Source organism: Falco punctatus (genome assembly GCF_963210335.1).
Source record: "Falco punctatus genome assembly, chromosome: 10".
NCBI lineage: Eukaryota > Metazoa > Chordata > Aves > Falconiformes > Falconidae > Falco > Falco punctatus.
Window position 1 is genome coordinate 2,540,601 of NC_137590.1, and position 19,104 is coordinate 2,559,704.

The 19,104-nt window shown below is 49.9% G+C and overlaps 1 protein-coding gene across 8 annotated transcripts in view; it reads right to left on the reverse strand.

Moving 5' to 3' along the window:
- TOX2 (TOX high mobility group box family member 2) overlaps nt 1-19,104 on the reverse strand; it is a 150,690-nt gene that overhangs the window by 1,407 nt on the left and 130,179 nt on the right. For all 8 annotated transcript variants that reach the window (XM_080403787.1, XM_080403786.1, XM_080403791.1 and 5 more), the window contains exons 6-8: nt 10,052-10,132; nt 7,750-8,157; nt 5,555-5,685 (exon numbers count right to left, since the gene is read on the reverse strand). In XM_080403787.1, the coding sequence (XP_080259913.1) occupies nt 5,555-5,685; nt 7,750-8,157; nt 10,052-10,132 (620 nt within the window). The remainder of the gene's footprint in view (nt 1-5,554; nt 5,686-7,749; nt 8,158-10,051; nt 10,133-19,104) is intronic.

Here is a 19,104-nt window from a genome sequence, read left to right on the forward strand (position 1 = left end):
GGCATACATTTCTTCCTGTGGCTTAACTTTTGCTCTCGCTGGGGCACAGGGGAGGGCCAGCTCTGGATTCTCTGCAGAGCACGCCAGCCTGATGCTGGTACCAGCTCCACCACGGCTGTGGGGTGCTGTGCCTGCAGTCGGCCCCTGGCCACCGGTCCCATCTCCAACACACGTTGTCCTTAGGCTTTTAAGATACATACTTAAGAATGTCCTTAATACATTCTTAGTAGCCAGTGCAGTGCTGTGTTCTGGATTTAGGATGAGAACAAAGTCGATAACACGCCGATGCTTTAGTTGTTACTCGGTGATGTTTATACTAAGTCAGGATTTTGTGGTTTCTCAGGCTTTGCCAGCCAGAGGGCTGGAGGGGCACGGGACACTGGGAGGGAGCAGAGCCAGGACAGCTGCCCCGGCCTGGCCAGAGGCATGTCCCGTTGCACAGAGCATCATGCTCAGGATGGAAACGGGGGGAGCTGGCTGGGACGGGCCGGTCACTGCTCGGGGACTGGCTGGGCATCGGCCAGCGGCGGGGAGCAGCTGCACGGTGCATCACTTGGGTTGTTTTTTCCCTTGAGCTTTATTTCTCTTTCTCTTTTTGTTATCTCCCTTTCCATTATTATTATTGTTGTTGATATCATCATAATCATTAGTATTACATTTTACATTATTTTGATTATTAAACTGTTCTTATCTCAATCCACAGATTTTACCCTTTTTTCTCCGATTCTCCTCCCCATCCCACCAGGGCAGGGCGAGTGAATGAGCTGATGCCTGGTACTTGGTTGCCAGCTGGGGTTAAACCATGCCACTAAGCCACGGAGGTTTAGAAAATGTACACTTGCTTTTGGATAAACTGTGCCATTCTGACGCTACATAAGGAGCAGGGGTCTCAAAAATATGACTGGGGGGCTTATGCCTGAAGATGCTTGTGGGTGTCCAGGAGGATTTACGTAAGTTTCATGGATGAAGAGGACGGGAGCAGGAGAATCCGTCTGCTTCATGCTTCTCTCCTCCTCTCCCAAAATAAGTATAACTAGAAAAAATGATGAGGAAGTGAGGAAAAAAAATCCTTGAGGCAGCAGGATTAGCCAGCCTTTCCCGTGGGTGTGACGAAGACAGCAGGAGGCACGAGGAACGCAAGGAGGACTGCGGTGCTGCCTCACGGGGGGCTACGGAGGGCTGGTGGGACAGCAGCCAGGCTGTGTGCTCTGCAACCACTGGCCCACCAGGTCCTGAAATGATTGCATTCACGAAGCAATGACTTTGAATTCCAGGGACCTAGGTGTGTCCTGGAGAGGGAAGCTGGCTTACAGCACCCAGCCACGCTGCGTGCAGACCCTTTACAGCAAGGGGTGCGGGGAGGTGCCACCCCCCCCCCCCCCCCCCCCCCTCCCTGCCTGCAGCACCCAGCTCCCACCCTCCCTGCCAGCCGGTTGGCACTGGCAGCTTGTCACCAGCAGTTTGTCACCAGCAGTGTCCCAGGGGGAACACAGATGCTCTTTTCTGTAGGATATAGTAGAGAGAAGGGTGGCTGAAGTCCCTCTCCCCTGGCTGATGTGTCCTACGTGGGTTTTGCTGTGAAATCTAGGTTTGTTTTTTTGTTGTTGTTGTTGTTTTTTAATGGGTTTTATAATCTACACAGATGTGATGGAAACTTGATCGGCTCCATCAAGACACCTTGGCCTTGGGAGGTGAAGAATACTACAGAGCTCTGACAGACTCCGGTGTGGGTGTGCTTATGGGTGGAATAATAGGGAAACGGCAGACAGCAAGGTAGTGCTGTTGATAGAGCTGTCTTCTGACAGAGCGCAGAAGAGTCCGCACTTGGTTAATCTCCACATTTTTATAATCTGTGTTTAAAATGCAGAGTCTTCCCTACTGCACTCAGCTAAGATTTAATGCCACTGAGCAGCAGTGAGGTATTCCAGTACTAAAACTTCATTAATTTTACAAAATATGCTACAGAACATTTCCAAGTTCATTACAAAGTATTACCATAAATAATTGAATCCAGACTAAGTGCATTTGTGATGGTTTATCCTTGCCTTTTTACAGTGTTTGCTCATTTCGTTTCTGATTTGGAAAATTCCCCCATTTGGAGAGAATAACTTCATTGTCAGCAGGAATTAGTGGGGTTATAAACATCCCAGTGAAGTGGCTGTACATGCCTTTGTGCATCTGGACAAGGCACAACTGAGAGCATCTCATCTTTAGCCCAAAGAGGAGTGGGAAGAGGGGAGAAAAGTTGCTAAATGATGGCATCCAAAATGAATCTAATCCATGCCTTGCAAATGAGGGGAAGGACACAAAAAGATGAATCCGGTTCAGTGTTATCACCAAAACTCCTAAATGCTAGGAGACAAATGTAAAAGAAACCCTGCCTTGGAGTGGAAAGAGCTGTAATCAGAAGATAGGGCAGGGAAAACAAGTGAGGCGCCTCAAGGAATTAAGAAAGGTTTGCAAGTGACTGTAAACCCTGCTGCACCCTCGATACAGGTGAGCTAGCTCCCCTGGAGAAAGTCCCTGCCAAACTCAGGCACACAGCCAGCACCTGGGAAAGAGCAAGTGTGAGAACAAGGCTGTCAGGTGAGGGAGACAAGGCACTGTGTAAGTAGTTTGTGATACGATGGCAAAAAGCAATAAAATTGTACGCTGCAGTTGCTTGTGGGAAGTGATAGTCATATACTAAGCAGGAACTAAGAAATGCTACCCGTGCCTTCACTAGCAATCTAGGGCGGCTTGGGCTTAAAGCCCAGAAAGAGCTAGGAAAATTGGATGGAAGTCAGTAAGCACAAAATCATTAAGAATGGGGAGAGCATGAGCTAAGAAACATTTAAAGCTTGCTCTCTGACATGGCTGATTTATGAATTAAGGAGTGTCTGCTCGCAGGACCCTAGAATTTGAAGGGCATGAGGCAAGAAGTGTCATTTAATGGCATTTTAACTAGCATTGATAGGCTAGGGGGAAGAAAACCCCTACAGCAGTTCCCTTATTAGATAGAGGGCAGAGAAAGACCATCTTGTTAGTTTTTCAGAAGTTGTCTGGATGGCAAACACAACAGAAAATGTAGGACTGGGAGGGTTTGCCCCAGCTAACCAGTACCAACGTGTTGGAAGCTACAGAAATATCAAGGCCAGACATGAAATACAAACCCTAACACAGAGAGCAACACAGGACTGCCTGTGTGCTGAGGAGGTTGCTATGATCCTCTCTTTCAGGAACCTGGGACTCTAGAGCTGAGCCACATCACAACAGAAAATAATCCTTTTTCTTTCCAGCCAGTTGCTGATTTTGCGCCTCAGAGTGCTGCTTTAATTGCAAATAAGCTGAAGGCAGTTTTGAGGTTGAAATGGGCAATTACACGATCCAGAGACTGCCCAATTATACCTAAAACTGCACTGATGAATCAAACCCAACAAGACCTGCCTTCCCTTTACCACTGCTTTGCCTAAGTCCTGCTGGCTGCTGGAACTGACCCGGCACGAGCCCACCCTGCACCCTCACACCCAGCTCATGGCAAGGTGCCGGGGGGGAGCACAAAGGTAACGTTGAACATCACTTGGAAATCAGTGCACAGTACATTGGAGAAACCAGTCCCGACAGGAAGATGATGAGAATCGGATCATCTCTTTTCTCAACACAAGTGTAACCTTGAGACACACTGGGGCTGCAGTCCTACAAATGTGCGCGGATGCTACAAGCAATGCAGAGCATGCACGCAGGCAGCAAATACCAGGGGCTAGCAGGAGCAGGAGGTGATGGCAGTGCTGACGCACCAGGCTTTACAATAAAATGAGAACAAGCCAGCTTCGGGAGCTGGCTGCCAGCAGCTCGTGTGCTTCCAGTCATGGGCAAGGGCTCCCTCCTTAACAGAGACTATATTTTTTGGTGCACTATGTGCTCTCTGCAGTACTGATCTATATCCACCTGAGTTCATTGCTGTAATCTACTCCAATAATTATCTGGAAGTCTCTGCATAATCTGTCTGGTTTTAGAATGACTTTTTTTCCAGGAAGCTGTGATAAATCCATGAAATTCAATATTTCTGCTATGACAAAGGCATGAAATGCATGAGCTTTGATCATGAATTGCATGGGCCCTCTGCTTACAATACGGCACTGCAGCCAGATGTCACACAGCTTGTTTTAGCAACACAGACCTCAATCCTGACTACTGCGGGAGTGTTTCACCGGTTTCTAGAGTGCCCTGAGCTTTCTGCATGGGGCCCGGGCAGTGGGATTTGCAGAGGGAATCAAGGGATTTTCCCAGCTGATCACCTAAGAAGCAATGCTTATTTCTAGGGGGGCTAATTTCTGTGGGAGCTGCCTCTTGAGATTCAGCACCTCTGGAAACTGGGATCCATGTGCTATAGCCCTCCAAGCATCTTTAGCATTTTGCCCACAGCATCCAAAGTGACTTTTATCATCAAGACCCAAATAGGTTCTTTCTTTCAGGTTGTCTGCAAGAGACTTCAGGAACGACCATGCAAAGGCTGCTGGCAGAGCCCAGACCAATGCATGCAGCTAAGCCCCCTCGGGCAGGCAGACAGCAGCGACAGTCTAATGGCTCAGCAAGTTATTTATTTCCCTAAAAGAAATAAATGTCTGCACAGTCTGTGCCCAGCCCAGCGATTGTAAGTGCACTGCTGGCACAGACGGGAGCTGTGCTCTGAAAAGGCTGGGAGCTTGCTATTATCTCCAGTGAAAGCACTGTGTTCCAGTACTTCAAGCAAATCAAACAATACTCAGAAGCTACCAAGCCTCCTTCCTTACTTGCTCTCCCGGCAAACCACGTGCCTGTTCTGCAGAGCACAATAGCAGTCTCCAAACTATTAGTGCTGAGCCAAGAGTGGATTAGGCAGAGGTTGGAAAGGGCTTTCACACCCTCCCTGTTCCCCAGCTTTGAGACTATCCTGATGTTTTTATTTATTGGGGAATTCAAGCAGCACTGAAGGGACCTTTGTGCTGGCACATTCGTGCTAGAGCTTGTAGGGCATAAGGGGGAAGATCAGTGCAGATGTACATGGCCCTATCCTGCATGGTGCAGCAGACTGCAGCATCGTGTGGCTCTTGGGAGACTGAAACTTTGGGCGCTACCGTGGTGAAACCCCGGGACCGATAAGGGACCCATTGCTGGAGACAACTACGGGAGGTTGTGACCTCAGGGATAAGAACAGTCCCTTTAGGAACAGAAGGACATTGCTTATGGCCATGGCCACCTTCAGACCTCCAGGGACTCTGCCTGGGAGCCGGGGCTTCCCTGGCCTGCTCTAGAAGGAAATGTGTCCAGCTCCTGCATAGCTAATGGGATGGAAACACAGAAAAAGGAAACCTCGTCATGCCCTCTGAAGAATCTATCTGTGAGTTTTAAGCTGCCTGCTTCCACAGCATCCTTTCAGTAAGCCTACAGAGAAGAGGAAACCTTGAACCTCATTGACCATAATTAGCCTACCAGCTTGCTACTGTACATTTTACAGCAGATTCTCAGCTGTTGCACACTGTCACAGTTCAGATAATAGAAAGAGCATTAGCACTGTGCTATTTTGTCTACTGGCCTGCAGTGGTTAATCCCACACTCTCTGCTGGGGTAGTCGTTGTCCCACTCAGTGCTTCCTGGGGGGTTTGATGCACCAGGCGAACGGGGTCCAACACTGTTTTGAAACTCAGACGAAATATGTGAGAAGTCCTGCAGGGTGGAAAAGAAAGGAAGGGTTACAGGAGTACACACAGCAGGAGAAACAGCAGATCTAATAATATCACATAAACACCTTCACATGCATTGCCCCAAAACCACGGCAGAGCAGAGCACAGGGTGAGCCCCAGGGACAGCAGCGGGTCCAAGCCCAGGACCCGAAACCACGGTGGTGGGACCTTGCAGAGTGCAAGTTATTGCAAGCAGGTGTCAATGCAGCAACATCTGTTTTACATCCCTCTTCTCCCCTCTTGTTTGTCAGGACGTCCCTCCTCGGGGGCTGGTGAATGGCTGCAGAAGACACGCAGCCGTGAAAGCCTTTGCATCAGCAGCCTGGCAATCAAACCCGTTTTTCCATTTCAAGTGCAGCTCCCTTTGCAGTAATGTGTTAGCCCATCATCAGGTACAGTAACAAGGTAAGGAGCATCCACACAAGCAATGCTCTCTCCATCAGCTGTCACCGCCAGCAATTTAACAAGGACACTGCAGGACTGTTTTATCTGAAAGCTGATTAGTTTTCCCACTTTTTTGGGGTTGGCTTAATTAGGTCACTTTAGGCAATGTGTACAAACAAGAGTCATGGTATTTACCTGACCAAGAACAGGATCTTCTCAAAAATATCCAAATTAGGGCAGTGTGCGTTATTTTTTTTGTCTTTTTATTCTTTATTCACAAATTTATGTGGTGTCCTTAGCAACAACAAGTACCCCAATTAAAGTTACTATGAGGATCCCCTTTTATGCTCATTTCTCGACATAGGCTACCACTGAATTACAGAAGCCACTTGGGCTTACGTAAAGCTAAAGCCCGATCACTGTGCTGAAGAAATTACTTGGAATACCCTGAACAGGTTGGAAATTAAAATCTGATTAAGGATCTTCCCACATGTGCTGTCTTTTTATTATGCTCAGGCATAACCCTGCTTCTACATCCCTGCTCTCCTTTGGTTTTCTTCTACTGCAACACTTGTTCCCAAAGCAACAATTTGCGTTTTCTCAGAGTTAGCTCCAAACTGAATAGGTCACATTATGGGAAAGGAAACTTTGTTTGCTGCTAAAGTACTGTACGAATGTTGTGATATATAGCTAGTAAACATGTGAAACACGAATAATTCACCCATCTGGGTGAATATTGCAGTTAAAAGTATCATCAAGTAAATGGCAGCAGCTGTGAATTCAGAGCACATGTCCCCCACCGTGCATAGTTTGTCCAGTCCATATTTCAGATGGAGGAACTGGGGAAACCACTAGTCTCCTGACACTGGCAGGTTCTCTATGAGGCACAGGAAATCACTTTTGCTATAGCCAAGTTTTCCTCCAGATACATTTTCTTAATAGCAGCTTTAAAGAGGAGAGACTTTGCCCCTGCAGGCTGGCTCCCCGGGCACGGGCTGAGCCGGGCACAGCTGAGGGCCGTTTGCTTCAGCAGGTTTTACACGTTCCTAGCACCGCTCCGCAGGACTGGCTGTGCTGGTATTATAGCATACATGCAACCACACTTTGTGTGCTCTCGGCTCTCTGCCACAAAAGCGATTTTCTCCTCTTGCCAGGTAGTTCATAGAAAAATACTGATCTTATATTTCATTTGTGACATTCCCTCTCCCCTTTTTCTCCTCCTTCTGGCAACGCCCCTGGATCCATGCTCTTATTCCATGCCCTTCCAGCCCCCCTTCTCTCAGCAATATCACAAGAGGGGGTTTTCACCAACTATCCAACCCACTGTTTCAGATGACCATCAACAAACCCCATCAGACCAGGCTGGGGGACCATGTGCACAAAGAGGGGCACCCCCAATTCCAGCAGCTTCCCCCACTGGAAGCGGCTTCACCGCCCCGGTCGCGCAAATCTGTCCCATTTGTTGGGGTGCTTATGCTCCCAGCTCAACACTCTTGAAAAAATCACCCCCAAACAATGAGATCTGCAAGATGATGGAGCCAGAAGATCCCCTGGGGGACAACATCGCCACCCGACATCCCCAAACCATCCAGAGCCCAACAGACCCAACGGGAAGAGGGGAAATGGTGCGGCTCGTGCTGCAAACCTCTCTCTGAGCACCTACCTGCTGCCCGGGAGGCGAGGCGTTCATGGGGGGCTGTACCTGTAGTGCCATGGGGGGGGACAGGAGGGGCTGCTGGGGGACCTGCTGCATGCTGAGGGGCTGGCTGAGGAGGGAGCTCTGCGGGTGGTGCAAGGAGAGCTGCTGGTGGAGGGGGGGGCTGATCTGGAAGGAGGGCGGCGGGGAGGCACTGATGCTGGGCAGCATGGGTTTGGAGGTGAGGGTCCGGGAGAGGCCAGGGTGGGGGTGGCCACGGTAGTTCTGCAGGTCTGACGGGGACAGGAACGAGCCCAGGCCAGGGTAGGGTGAGGAAGCCTGCGGCGGCATCGGGTACATGGGCTGCTTGGGGGGGATCATTTTGGAAGGTGGATTGCTCTGGGCACTTTTCGTCTCCCCCTGGTCAGCAGAGCTCTGTGGGAAAACAGAACGGAGGGTAATGAGAAAGGAAGGGAGGAAACATCGTTATATGTCCCGAGACAGCTGTCTGCCCAGCCGAGCTACCCGGACTCCGCACGGCTCCTGCTCCTCTCCCAGCAGCCGGCACGTGCAGCCCCAGCCCTGCGGCTCGCTGGGTGCAGTACCCGCATCTGGGAAATTAAAGTGCAGTAACTGGGCCGTGCCTCCGACAGAGCCTGCAGCATGGAGGGGCATCAACCTGTGCAGAGGCAAACCTCTCGCCTGCAGCTCACTCCTTAGATCCACATAGGTGGGTGACAAAATCACTTTTGCTTCCAACAGAGAACAAATGAGACTGCAAAAACTCTGCTTTCCTAATCCTGTGCATTCCTGTGGCCCTGGTGGGGTCTATAATGCCAGGACAATGGTGGCCGCCTTTCTGCAGGGAAAAGAGAAGAACAACGTGACATTTTATGGCTCAGACAAAGAGGTTTTTGTCTTGCAATGGGCTCTGTAACGATACTCCAGATCCTCTCTCACCTGGCAGCCAGGATCACACTGTGCTGTTTTACTCAAAGCAAAGTTGCTCTTCTGTGAAGAATCAGTCATTGGAGAAACCAGGAAAAAATGAAACCACAGAATGCCTTGACTCTATGCCTTCCATGGTACCTGCCCCACACTGCTGCTGGCACATTCAAGGCAAGACCTTGAGAAGTTTCCAGAGGGACCAAGAAAAGCTTTAAACGCCCCAGCAGTCCTTTCCATTCCCTTTTTCTGTCCTTGCTGCCGTTCTGTTTACAAGTTAAGTCAGATAACTTCAAGCCCTTCCAACCCACCACCACAATCACCCAGATGCTCCAGATGATGGCTGATTTGGGCCATCACATTATTTCCCTTGGCAGCTGAATGTGATGATTAAGTACCGAGGGTGTTGTCTGGTAACAAGGAGAAGCTTTAAAGGAAAAAAGCCAACCTGATAAACATACAGCCCAAGGGAAGCATATCCCCCTGAGCCAGCAAGCCTACGAGCTCTGCAGGAGCCACCCCAAACTCACCGGCTGCTAATGTGTCCCCTCTCTGAAGACACAGAGGAGGACAAGGTGTGAGGTCCCCTGGGGTGGGCATCTACATCTGGAGGGCTTGGCCCAGCATTGCTGCCCCAGGTGCAGGCTTGCAGCACTGGGAATTCCCATCTAAATCTGAAATCCCCTGGAAGTTCACTGCCAGGCGCTGCAGTGGGCTCGCGGGGTCTTGCCTGGCAGCAGGGCATTAAGCCTGTATGTGCTCACATACTCCTCAACCTGCAGTTACGGGTCTTACTCCCTAAAACCCCACCCTCGGCTGAGCACGCACAGGGCAAGCAGGACCCGGGGTCCTGAGCAGCCGGAACGGCCCAGGTGCCCAGGGCAGGGTGCAGCAGGGATGCTGGCACCTGGCTGCTGCCCAGGGCTGGCTGGTGAGCCCAGGGCTGGGGTGTCACCTTCCCCGGGGCCAGTCCCGGTGCCACCCACAGTGAGACTCATCCTCCTCCCCTCGCCGGTGCTCCTTCACTTGCTGCACTCACACCCCGAGAGCCGGGCGAGCAAGAACAGCCACTGGCAGTGGGGACAGGCAGCAGGGGCCCCTTTCCCTGGGGCGGGGACTCCCCTCCCCTGCTGTGACACCTGCTGAGGAAGACAACCCAAACCGGCGTCTCGTCTCAGGGTGCTAAAGGCTGAAGTCAGCCTGGTGCCTGCCTGGCTGCAGAGCATTGCTTTTCGCGCCTCAGGAAGGTGGCCGACACTGATATCAGTCCTGATAGCATGCTTACACTGTACTTCTTACAAACTTGCTCCCCCCTGTAAAGTCCTATGAGTTGCAAGTAATTCAGCATTGCCACGTCCACTGGCAGCGCGAGCACAGGCTGTACCTTGGAGACGAGGCTGGCCCGGTACGCTGCCAGGGCTTTCAGGTACTCCTTCTTCGCGGCTTCTGTTTTCCTCTTGTATGCCTGAAAGGACCAAGCAATGGATAACAATTAATAAAGTAGAATAGGGTGCTGCTGGGCTTGGCTGCACCCTGCCTGCTCAATGGCACCTGCTCCACTGAGGCCATTCCAGCGCGCACGTGTGCGTGGAAAACTCATTTCTGCTGGAGAGGAATCTACCCCAAATCAAGCTAATAAAGCCTCCAGATTGGCTCACGCTGGGATCTTTGGTGGCATCACAGGCCAGAGCGGACTGCCTGCCTGTGCAGGCATTTTTGCACATCGGCTGTGAGAGACATAGCCTGATTTTACAGGGTGAACTCAATGAAATCACTTCCAGAGAGCAGTCAGCAGAGTGTGCAATCCAGGCTCTTGGAAGAGCAAGACAAGACCCAAAATCCCCAAATGATAGGACGAGCTGAAAAAAAACGGTGAGACACTCATAAATCCTAAACTACTCATTAATTTTCTTGGCTTTCCCATTACTAAGCCTTTAGAGCTCAAAACTCCAGCTCTCCTCTGCAGTCCTGACAGCTGGGAAGTGCTTTCTCGTCATATCAAATCCAAGATTTCTCCTTGTTCTTACAATGTGGGGAGCTGGGGCTTGCAGGAAAACAGCAAGTATCAGGGGAGTTTGGTACTCTAAGGAAAAAAAAAAAAAGCCTTATATATGAATTACTGTTTGTTCTTTTCTCTCTCCCCTGTAATGAGACATGCTTCACGATCGTTTCACAGTGCTGGTCCCCTTTCTGCCCAGAGTTTTGCCCTCCATGTATGTGAAATGCATGGTGTACTACAGCCTGCCTCAAGCAGTGCGAGTCCTCGTGGGGTTAAACAGATTAAACTGGGCAAGTGAGAAGAATATTTTAAAACAGAATAAAAATTTCAGCAAAATGGCAGAAACTCCCAAGAAAAATACCCACCAGCCCTCTCCTCTGCTGGAAACTCAAAGCTCTCCTCCAGCGGCACACCGACAGTCGATTCCAATTAGAACAGATTTGCATACATTTAATTCTGCTTTAAAAACAATGACAGCTTTCAACAATCAAGATGCTGAAGGCCAGTGGGGATATTTAGCTCCTTTCCCCTACAAATTTCCACAGCCACGGCAGCACCCAGCCTCCCCCCTAACACTGACCTCCGAGGGGAAAAAACCTTCCAGCAGTTAACTTGCCCAGTTACTTGAATTTCAGTTTAAAATCAGTACAGATAAATTCTATTAAAAATGGATCGAAAGTGCTATTTTCATTGCTAAATCAGAAAGACTCCTGTAATGAAATGTTTTGACTTGACACTCTGGAGGTCTCAGATGGTAATTTTCTGAAATGGAGCGTTTTCCTAAGTTTGTCTTTGGCTTTATGGTATTCAGGAAGTATTATATTTGCTCCATTCAGAACAAAATTACATTTCAAAATGTCAGCCTGAAGAAGAGTTTCCCTGTGAAAAGCAACTATTTCTTCAAACTGCATCAGTTCCCCTAATAAAAGCTATTACCTTTCTCTACAGCCCTCACCTCCCCTCTGTCACCCATCACAGCAACACCGGTGCCACCACCACGGCACCTACTGTAAAGCACAAACACGGGGTGCCCCCGGCTCTGCATGTGGTACCTGATGCCTGCCCAGCTACGAGCGATGAATTCCTGGGTCTCAGGCCAGTAGAAGAGTGGCCATAGCTGGGTGCTGATGTATTGAAAACATGTTTTTTCCCCCCTCTGTAACAGCGAAATACCAAAAGCGTTTTCCCTATTTTTTTATATCTGGGACAGTGGGAAATCAAAGTATTCACAGCCATGCAGAGAAAAAATTAATTAGTAGGAAGACGCGTCTGGAGAAAGCCTGCAATTTATGGACAGTGAGAGGGCAGGTAAATGAGACTTCCTTAACCTAAATGCAAATAAATGAATAAACAATAAATTCCATGCCTACCTTCACCTCCATTACTTGCGTTTTCTGCTACACTTTTTTTTTTTCCCCACTCTTCATCTGTCCGTGTCTTTTTCAGACAATGAGCGGGCGCTGTGCCCTACTCATGTTTGGAAAGCGCTGCCGGGGGATGCCTGGTGTAGCACGGCTGGGCAGGGGCAGCCAAGCGGCACAGCATCCCATGGGGAGAGCAGGATTGCTCCCAGCAGGAGCCTCCATGCTGCCCAGGCCAGACCCTGCTCCAGCCCTGGCCACCAGCAAGGCTACAGAGAAGGGTGAGAGGGTGAGCCCAGGAGGTGTTTCCTCTGAGATGCTCCCTCCAGCTCTGGAAGGTTCCTGGTGGGTCATCTGGTTTGTGACCGTAGGTTTGAGTTGGCAGGGACCTTCAAGGACCATCCAGTCCAACCCCCCTGGCCATGGGCTTGGACGCCTTCCACCAGCTCAGGTTGCTCCAAGCCCCATCCAGCCTGGCCTTGAACACTTCCAATGATGGGGCAAGCACAGCTTCTCTGGGCAAACTGGTCCAGTATCTCAATACCTTCCCTGTAAAAAAGCATCCCCAAGGGGCTCCTGCTGGCCCTCTGCAGTCCCACCTCGCATGGGGGCTTTCTGCACCCCCACCGGGCTCCGACGGGACCGCAGCCTGCTGCTGGGGCAATGCCGTGCTGGCGTGGGAAGAGTGGATCTGAACAAAACTTCTCACGAATCCTCTGCGTAAAGGCAGCTCTAGTGCAGTATTTATAACCTTTAAAATTTTAATTTAAACATTGACAAAACCATGTTACTTTCTAATTAAATCCCATTTTCTCCCAGGGATTTTAATTTCAAAGTAATTTATCAGATTTAAGGATCCTCAAAACATTTTGCATGTTTTTCTTTCTAACCTGCCATGCCCACTGATTTATTTTCCTTATTCATTAGCAGGAGGATTCATTAGTCATTAAGTGAGTGGGTGGGTTGGGGGGGAGCAAAAATGGTTAGTGATTATGAAAACAAAAAATCAGAGCTGTAAGAAGCATATGTTGGGATCGTAATCCTGATACCTCTGTGTCTCAGCAAAGCAGCTAGTAATTGTACCGTAATGAAATGTTCTTGTTTGATAACCAGTTAATTAGAGAAGACAATTATTCCAAACCCTGCTGACACCCACGAACGGCTCCGTGTCGTGCAGGCCCTGAGTGACAGCCAGAGCTGTTACCGGTAACCTCTGCATCCCAGCAGAAACGCTGCTTCCCGAGCCTGCGGAACGATGGAAACTGCTCAAACTCTCCCCCCCAAAAAAGCAGGGGGTGCGCTGACCCCAAGCCAAAAGGTCTCTGCTGCAATCCGAGACGGAGTTTGGGGCATTTTGCTTCAGAAAAGACATAGACCATCAGGAGAGAAGAGATGAAAAGTGCAGCAAAGGTCTCCATGAGGAGAGCTGAAGGACTCCGTGTGTTTTGCTGGGAGAGAAGAGACCAAGGGGAGCCACAGCCTCCAAATGCGATGCAGCAAGGGAGGCACTAACGATCCCCTGCATCTACTGCAGATCGGAGAAGAGGCAATAGGCTTACACTGTAACAGGGGAAATGTTGGCTAAGCAAGAGGAAAGTGTTCCTAACAGTCAGGATAATTAAGCACGGGAAGAGATTGCCTGGAGAGATGTGTAATCTCCACCACTGAGGGTTTAAGAACAGATTAGGCACACATCCATCAAGAATGGCTTAAGTAGAGATGATCCTGACTTCAGGCAGCAGTATGGTCTGGCTGACCTCTTAAGTCTCTCCTTGCCCTCCTTTCTATGATTCCATGACTGGTTTTTTTTTTCCCCCCAAATGTATAAATTTGGATTTTATTCTGCTTGTAAATCTGGAGGGTTTTTCTTGTAGCTATTATACACTTTCCTGCAAGATATCTCTTGGGATCATCGCAACTTATGGCTTACTCATAAGATGACTCGAAAGCCCTCCCTCGCTGCACAGTGGAGTTGCCACAGCACCCTTCTCTTTGCATACGGCCTCCATGCAGCAATCAGAAACGCATAAAGCAAACAGGCCACGTCAGCCTTACTCCTTCCCAGCTCTTCCTCTCCTTGCACCCTCCTCTGTATCCCTGCTGCTCCCTTCTTGGGGAAGTCTTATTCTTCCACTAAAACCAACTAACCCAAGCTCCATTTACTGTGTACATCTCCTGCGCACGTCTCCTTCAGACTAACAGCCACAGCCTGGATTGCCAACTCCTGAGGTCAGCTAGCTTGGACATGGGAGGCACCTGCCAACGATGCCCATCGCGAGGCTGTTGGTTACGCAGTGCTCCAGCTCCCCCAGGCTCTCCCAGCTATGGCATGGGAGCTGCTGAGCATCTAACGTCCCTGGGGACCCCTGCATAAAAGGCCCTGGCAATGGGAACTGTTCGCAGGGTTTCAGGAGAGCTCCTCCTTTCCCCTGGTGGAGCTGAGTGTTGTGAAGCAGTCCTGTGGAGAAGGAATGGGTAAACCCATGACCAAGTAGCAATTACCTTTTGATTGATTGTAAAGATTCCTGCTTTCCTCTGCCCTGACTCCATGGTGCCACCTGGGTGTAAGTCATCTATCACTCCATGTCAGGGCACAAAGTGTGTTCTTGGGACAGCCCATAGAATACTCCAAGTGAAACAGAGGAGAGTGACAAATTCAACCCCTAATCTCCAATGAAAAGCACACAACATTCATCTTCCACACTTCTGATCTTGCTCTCCAGGAAGAGAAGTCACACTCCTGGAGCTGCTTTTAAGAGCAGTTCTGACTCTTCACATCTGCCCTATCGTTATCCTGGTCTCCACCAGACCTCTCTTGAAAGCTTGTTTGGGATCAGTGCTTTCATCCTTCTCCGGTACATGGCTTTCCTTGACACTGCAAAGATGCTGAAACCTCCTTCCAGGCCAGGGCCACTGGTTGGACCCCTCCAGCCCCTCGCTGCCAGGGCTTTGAGGCAGCAGCAGAAAACTGGAACCAGTGGTGGCTGCACTGCTGACAGCTCTGTACAACACTGGACGTGGGCAGTTCGATGGCCACGCTGCCAGGCAGCACCTGCTGCATGCAGTTCCCATGGGATCTCTTCCCATGATGGCTCTGACATAGGACAGCTTTACAGCTGCCCCCAGATGCCTTGTCCCACCGCAGATACATGCAGTGTCCTGTCACCAGGTGATGTATCAGGTTCAATGAGCGGATGAATCTGATTAGATGGGTGATCTATTATTTTCTGCTGAGCAAGTAATTTTTCTGCAGGGTAATTTATCCCTGGAGTGTGAAGGCTGTGTTATTCTCCAGGCTGTGCATCTGTATTGGAAAACCACATCTGCATTTGGCCATGGAGTCACTTCCCATTACTGAACTGGTCCTGGTGAAGCAGGGCTATTGTGAGCAAGAACTCATCTCTGCCTATGTGTCCCCAGTAAGTTCCCAGGCCCATAAACTCAACTGGAAATGCTGATTTTGTCCGACTTGGCTTCTGCTTAGTTAGGATGGGAAGCCCTCGTTCAGCCTGAGGTTCGCTCAGCAGATTGCTCAGGAGCTTCTTGATGCCCCTGCTCTGAGCTTCCAGGGTTAAGGGAAACACCGACCCAATGTTTTGACTCTGTTGCTTGACATCGTAATGGAGAAAGGCAGGTTCCAGAGTTACCTGCAACTGCCAGCTTGGAAGTGTGCCCCTTGCTTCATCATCACCAGGCTCCAAACCAGCGTCCTTTCCCCCAAAACACAGGGAGCAACGGGAAGGTGCTCAGAGAGGGAATAAGAGAACATGGCAGAGAAGAGCAAATCCCACCGGTGACTTCTCAGTGTGCTCTGGAGAGTTTCCAGGCTTATCCCTCAGATGAAATCCCCCTGGGAAGGACAGTCCCCAGGGCTGTCACCTGCAGGGCTGGGGGCCGTGGGGAAGGAGGGGAGGGGGCTGCAGCCCTGCCGGTGGCACGAGCTGGCACCAGGCTGTGAGCGCTACGTCTGCGCTGGGGGAAAAACTCTTCCCAGTGAATTAGCAGAGTCTGCTCCAATCTAGTGCTCAAATTCTTCTAATTTCTGTCAAAGCAAGCAACCCTTTTACACCTCGCTGGGTAACGCTGTGAAGGCTGGTCTGTATCGGCTAATAAAAAAAAAAAACAAACACCGAGGTGCGGGATGCTGTGAGCCTCGAGCAGGGACCTGGAGCTGCAGGCAGATTACTACGACAGGTACCCCATTTGATGATAATAGCTGAATTAGCATTTCACTCTCCACCAAAGTCTAAGCTATCTCTACAGGAACAGCTGCTAAACTATTTGCAAAGTTCAAAGAGTATGTATTAATATTTTTTTTCCCCAAGTCACATTCTTCAGATTCCCATGTAAGCTTCTTAGAAAGGGCCACGCCAGCTGTTGAAGAATGAAGATTACAACATCCTGCTAATGCAGCGCTGGAGATATTTAAAGGTATTGTTATTTATTACTGTTATGCACGCACAGCCACACCGGAAGGGGTTAAAATGGGGAAGAAAACGGCGCTTTGCCGAACAGGTGTCCTTGAGCAGTACCCAAGGACACGGAGATTGCTAATCCTGTATTCCACAGCATGATCAAATCACCAGGCAACAGATATAAATAAAAAAAGGCAGGAAATAAGGAAATTTAGATACAAGTGTGTCAGAGGGAAAATGAAGATTCATTGTGAAGAGGCTGAGAAGAGAAGAAGAAGGAACAAAATGACAAAGGCACAAATGATAAACCAGTAAGAACAAAAGAAGGGGGGGGGGGGGGGGCAGGTGGGGGAAGCCTCTCTGTGAAATACATGTCTGTGACAGCAGCAGCCAAATCAAAGATGCTCCTAGATTATATGGTTTCTTGCATAATATGCATTCTGGTTCCTGCTCAGTGTTTGTCTTTCAGTTAGTGCACAGGGAAAAAACCATATCTGAAATGGGACGTGAGCAACCTTTATTTTGCTTGTTTCATCAGGAGGAGAAAGCAAATTTGCTTTGTGGGAGCAGCAGCACCTGCTCAATGGCAAATAAATAGCTACAGCTTTGATATTACAGTGCATATAATCATTAGCAGCACAAATGCCAGAGGATTAACCCTCTGCGTGCTGGCCTGAGCTACCTGGCAAAGAGATGGCATCTTGTTTCTGCCTGCAGAAACACTCCACGTAACGTCTGTGGGGCAAGTGCAGCTGGAGTGGGGCTGAGGCACTGCCTGCCATGGGGTGGGGGCACAGGACCACCCTCCTAGCTGGGTTGCACTGGCAGCATGGCTACAAGCCACCGGCACGGGCTTTCCTCATCCCTTTGGCACTGGCATGGCAGCCACCCCACGCTCTGCATAACTCCTCTGTGCACGATGGAGCTGGCAGGGATGGATGAGCATGTCTGCAGACACAGTGGGGCACGTGCTGGGGGCTGCTGACTCATGGTGGGGGATCACAAGTTCAAAATGCCTGGGCTGAGGTTGGGTTTATCCGCCAGCTTGCTTTGAACCCCCTCCCTGGTTGCTCCCTACCTGCAGCTCTCCCACAAGGTAGGAGCCAAACCACACCTGGGCTGAGGAAACACCGTGCCCAGCAGAAGGTGGGAAATACGGATTGTAAACCTTCTCTGAAGCAGAAACTACAGTGAGGTAAATGGCTACTTAATAATTACATGGTGGGGCTGGGGTCTGCAGATCAGCCCTCCAGAGACGTGATGCCCCAGCCCCACGCTGAACATCTTGGGGGCTGCGAGAGATCCAAGTCTGGGACCACAGCTCAGCCCCAAATCAGGTTCTACAGCCTCAAACCCACTCTCTTTTTTCATGCCAGGAAGAAGGGAAGCTTTCTTTAAAAACCTTGCTCATAGTTGAGCAAGAACATCCAGATTTGGCTCTTGCTTGCCTACTGCTGCATTGGTTTTTCCCTGGGTTGCCTTCTGCACTGCATTCTGCTGTGAGGATATGAAGATATTAAAAACGACTGTTGTCAATAGAGCTAGGAGTAGCGCAGCGGGGGAAACACTTCCCTTTTCCACCTTTCCCCCCTCCCCAGAGCACGATGCTCCTGCCTGGCGATGAGCCAAACCACGGTGCAGTGCAGCCACGTGGCAGTCTGGGCTCTTAGGTCCCAGCAGAATTTTGGCCAGTGATGCGTAGCCGTCCTGTGGCCACCGGGAGTCCCCTCCGAGACGTGCCAAGAGAGTGCTGGGCACGGGCTGCTTGTCTTCATCGTGAATGCATGCACCATGTCCTGCAGTCCTCAGGAGGAAGGATCTGCAGGACAGCCTGGAGACTTGTTTTCACATATTAAAGACATTTTGTTAATTCCTTTTTTTTTTTTCCTTTTCCTTTTTTTCCTTTCCATTGCATTGCTTTTATGAATCCAAACAAACTTGACTGGGGATGCTGGCAGAGGAAAGCAAACAGGGACTAAATAAACTCCCTTCCAGCCAAGCACTTCAAAAGTGAACGTGCCACATCGCACAAACCAGCAATATGGTCCCAGTGCCAAAGATAAATAGTGTCCCTCCAGCCGGAGTCCCAGGCAGGGAGGTAGCTGTCGTGGGAGAAAACTATACAGCTGGAGACAAAGCCAGGAAGTTAATATTTAAGCATTCAGACAAGGAACAAATGACTTAATTAAATCAATTACAGAGGGAGAAATGGAGCCACTTAGAAAGTGTGTGTAAAGAGACGGCAAGGCTGCTACTATCTCATAAAAGAGAAGGAAGAGTTAGCAGGGAAGATAAACGGACTGGTTTAATCCCTGCTGTTAATTAAGAGCTGAGCATTTGCGCTGCGCTGAGTCAGGGTCACACCAGCACTTCCATCCCATAAACCACATTTGCAGCTGAGCTCCGAGCCCAAGCTACAGAGACAGTTGTGACTGGATGGAGTAAGGGAAAGGCAGACTGAGATGCTGGGAGGGATGAATGCAGAAGGAAGAGGGGACGTAAAAGCTTTTTCACACTCCTGAACCTCCCACACCTTGCACCAACAGCCCAAAGCCAGCCCCTGCCCTGCAGCTTCCCAGGCAGCAGGGCTGGGGTCAGCAAGCTGCACAAGGAGGGGACCTGCCTTCTTCACCACAAGAAATTCCTACATGATCCCCCAGCG